General features: G+C 39.8%; 1 protein-coding gene across 1 annotated transcript; it reads left to right on the top strand.

Moving 5' to 3' along the window:
• The first annotated feature begins 3,074 nt into the window (after window positions 1-3,074).
• LOC122672253 lies at window positions 3,075-3,446 on the top strand. Its single transcript, XM_043869745.1, has one exon. It carries the CDS (start codon window positions 3,075-3,077, stop codon window positions 3,444-3,446), a length of 372 nt encoding a protein of 123 aa, XP_043725680.1.
• Window positions 3,447-4,127: the final 681 nt, after the last annotated feature.

Below are 4,127 nucleotides of genomic sequence, written 5' to 3'. Positions count from 1 at the left end.
GAGGTGTTAATAGTATGGATGCGTAGCCTGTCGAGTCAGCTTTGCAACAGTTCAAACGGCACTTGATTCCGAGTTGAAACGAAAAAGTTACGGCCGTTTCCGTGGATAGGGGTTTATTTGTAATTATTGATAGTCGGCCAGAGACAAAGTAACCAGAAGTTTGGATTCCAGGGGTTTTAGCACAATTATTAAAAATTATCTTTCCTATAAGCCGAAAGATTCCATTTGGAAGGCTTTGAAGCAGTCCAACTTCAACTTGAGATATCTTGGGCTCCCGAACTCCAAATTGGATGAAATTTGGATCTATTTTGGGTGATTTTTCGTAAGGAATACAACAGTGAGGGCCATATAAACATCCCATGCTCCACCTTTTTTGAAGGACAGACTTGATATTTCATTAATTGTGAGTGGAATCCTAATCATCACCCTTGCTCTCTCTCTCCTCCAATTTTCCAAGGGCACTTTTGGGATTTGACTATGGATAGATTTAATTTGAAAAATATTCTCTCATCTATGAAAGGTTGAAAAGTCAAAGATACCTTGATCTCATTGCTTGGAGAAGACACCTACAAAGAAAAGGGAGCACAAGTTAGAATTAGAAAGTTACTTTTTAATAAATAGAAGGTTTATGTATCTAGGATTCTTTTCTCTCCCTCTTTCTATTTTTTTTTTTTTTTCTTGGGATTCAAGGCAATGTAAAGGAGGAAGAAGAAGAAGAGAATATTCTCTTTTCTTAGGGAATATTTCTCCTACCACTTCCCTCTTCTCTCTTCTCCCTTCCCCCTATAAATACCCCTTGCCCTTTGGGTTATAAGAAGTTAGTTTTTAGTTCAATTTTAATTTAGTTTTTAGTGTAGTTTTTAGTTAAATTTTTAGTGAAATTTCTTCTCTTCTTTTCCTTCTAAATTTTGATTTTTGGCTTTCTAGTTTTTAGTTTTGATTTCATAAGATTAGTTCTTTCAAGTTCTTAGTTTTGATTTCATAAGTCTAGTTTAATGGTTGTAATGCTTTTGATTCATGCTTTAATTTTATGTCTTCAATATGATTGTAATAATTCTAGTTTAGTTACAAGCTTTCTAGTCTAAGTTCCTAAGTTGATGACAAGACTTGGAGATTTAGAAGAGGAAGCCAGGCTCTTCAACTACAGGTTTATTCTCTAACTCTTAAACTCATTCTCCCTTCATTCTATCTCATTCTCTCTTCTTCTTCTCCCTCTCTATTTTTTATTTTTTTTTATGTGGCTGCAGTTTTATTCCTTTCAATTTGCGTTAGTTTGATAGGTTAGATGCTTATGAGTTAGGACGTATTGATTTTCATTAGTTTAATTAGTTTAATTTAACACTTTAATTTGGTTCACTTTGCATTACTTTAAAGTTAGTTAAATAGAGTGGCGTATATCTCCTCGTGTTCAACCCGTAGCTACAATTGACCCGTACGCTTGCGGTATTATTTTGTGTAAACAGTAGTACCCTCAATGGTTATCCAATATTGTCCCAGTTCCCAAGAAAGATGGGAAAGTAAGGATGTGTGTGGATTTTTGAGATCTCAACAAAGTCAGCCCCAAGGACGACTTGCCATTGCCGCACATTGACTTGCTAGTAGATAACACAGCAAAGCATGCGCTATTGTCATTTATGGACGGATTCTCTAGGTATAATCAATCAGCATGTGTCCAAAGGACAGAGAGAAGACAGCGTTTACCACACCATGGGGAACCTATTGTTACAAGGTGATGCCCTTCGGTCTAAAGAACGCAGGAGCAACGTATCAAAGAGCAGCTACGGTCATCCTACATGACATGATACACAAAGAAGTAGAGGTGTATGTGGTTGATATGATCGTCAAATTGCTCACCCGATAGGGGCATTTCCTGACATTGAGAAAGTTTCTCGAGCGAATAAAAGAATATGCTCAGATTGAACCCTAAAAAATGTGTATTCAGAGCAACGGTAGGGAGGCTTCTGGGATTTCTCATCAGTGAAAGAGGAATAGAAGTTGATGCCGACAAAATAAAGGCTATCACAGAAATGCCATCACCAAAAATAGAAAAAGAGATCCGATTTCTTGGGTCGCATCCAATATATAAGCCGGTTTATAATAGGCCTAACCACGACATGTGAGCCCATTTTCAAGCTCCTGAGAAAAGATAAGCCAAAAGAATGGAACGATAAGTGCCAAGAGGCATTCAAAAAAATAAAAGAATACTTGACTCGTCCGCCAGTACTTGTCCCGCCAATGCTGGGTGAACCACTACTATTACACTTATCCGTTGAAGAAATGGCAATGGGATCAACGGTATCACAGCTTGATTAGAAAAATAGGGAAGAGCATGCAGTCTACTACTTGAGCAAAAAATTGCTAGAATGCGAAACTCACTATACCCCTTTGGAGAAGACGTGTACCGCCCTGGTTTGGGTAACTAAAAGATTGAGGCATTACATGCTTTCGCATCCAATCTGACTCATCTCAACGATGGACCCAATAAAGTTCTTGTTTGAAAAGCCAACGCTAAGTGGAAGGATGGCTAGAAGGTTGTTATTATTATTGGAATTTAACATAACATATGTCAACCAAAAATCTATAAAGGGGCGAGCAGTCTTAGACCATCTAGCAGTGCATCCGATGGAGTCGGATTCACAACCAATGGAAGATATTTTCCCGGATGAGGACTTAGCATGCATGGAAGAAGAAAGATATAAAGACTGGTGGTAGTTATACTTTGATGGCGCAGCCAATCAGAGGGGATATGGGGCCAGAATATTGCTGATAACCCCAGAAGAACTTTATCTCCCTTCCGCTTTTCGATTAGAATTCCCATGTACCAACAACATTGCAGAGTACGAACCATGTGTGATCGGCCTCGAGGCCGCCATGGCATTGGGAATCAAGAAGTTGGAAGTTTATGGGGATTCATCGATCGTAATCTGTCAAACTCAAGGGAGATGGAAAACGAATGATGAAAACCCTATCAAGAACACTAGGAGGGGATGATCAAGAACTTTGAAGAAATTACATTCGAATATTTGCCAAGAGTCAACAACCAATTTATAGATGCTTTGGCCACCCTCGCCTCAATGGTTGAATGCAGCTCAGATACCCAAATCAGACCATTTCTGGTGGACAAGAGATGTGAGCCGGCATATGAAGAATCAGTGACTGTCTTGATAGCTGATGGGAAAGTGTGGTTCACACCCATAGTTGACTTCATCAAAGAAAGGAGGTATCCTAAACATTTCACTGTGGGTGAAAAGAAGAGGCTTCGAAAGTACGCCATGCAATTCATGCTCCAAGGAAACTTGTTGTACAAAAGATCTTACGATGGCATACAACTACTCTGTGTAGATGAGGAACAAGCTCAAACAATCATACTTTGTGTAGATGAGGAACAAGCTCAAACAATCATGAAGGAAAATCCATCAGGGAATCTGCAGATCGCATATGAATGACAGAATGCTAGCCGAGAAGATCCTGAGACTGGGGTATTATTGGGCAACCATGGAAGAAGATTGTGCTATGTTTGTGAAAAGATGTCACAAGTGCCAGATATTTGCCAACATTATCCACATTCCCCCCACGAAACTCCATTCATTGAATGCTCCCTGGCCATTCTCCACATGGGGCATTGACATCATAGGGAAGGTGACACCGAAAGCGTCCAACGGACATGAATTCATCCTCGTCGCCATAGATTATTTCAGCAAATGGGTGGAAGCACAATCTTACACCATCTTGACGGCTGCGAAAGTAGTAAAGTTCATCAAGGAAAATATCATATGCAGATACGGAGTGCCACATGCTCTCATATCTGATCAGGAAGCGCATTTCTTGGGATAAACGGATAAGTTTTGCGCCAAGTTTGGTATTAAGCGGCAGCGGTCTACGACTAACCGACCGTAGACTAATAGAGCAGTGGAAGCAGCCAACAAAAATGTCAAAGTCATATTGCAAAAAATGGCTGATACTCATAGAGATTGGGCGGACAAGCTCCCGTATGCATTATGGGCTTATCGGACGTCCATTCAAACTTCTACTGGAGTAACTCCTGTTTCATTGGTCTATGGAATGTAGGCAGTATTACCTGTGGAAATCCAAGCGCCGTCTCTCAAAGTATTGATGGATAACAAATT

This window comes from Telopea speciosissima, chromosome 8 (genome assembly GCF_018873765.1).
Source record: "Telopea speciosissima isolate NSW1024214 ecotype Mountain lineage chromosome 8, Tspe_v1, whole genome shotgun sequence".
Taxonomy (NCBI): domain Eukaryota; kingdom Viridiplantae; phylum Streptophyta; class Magnoliopsida; order Proteales; family Proteaceae; genus Telopea; species Telopea speciosissima.
Note: the sequence above shows the minus strand (reverse complement) of the source record. Positions and strands in the feature narration are given on the sequence as shown.

What these genes read in the sequence shown, in the direction of transcription:
- LOC122672253 (XM_043869745.1), top strand. Translation starts at nt 3,075, where the DNA reads ATGGTTGAATGCAGCTCAGATACCCAAATCAGACCATTTCTGGTGGAC.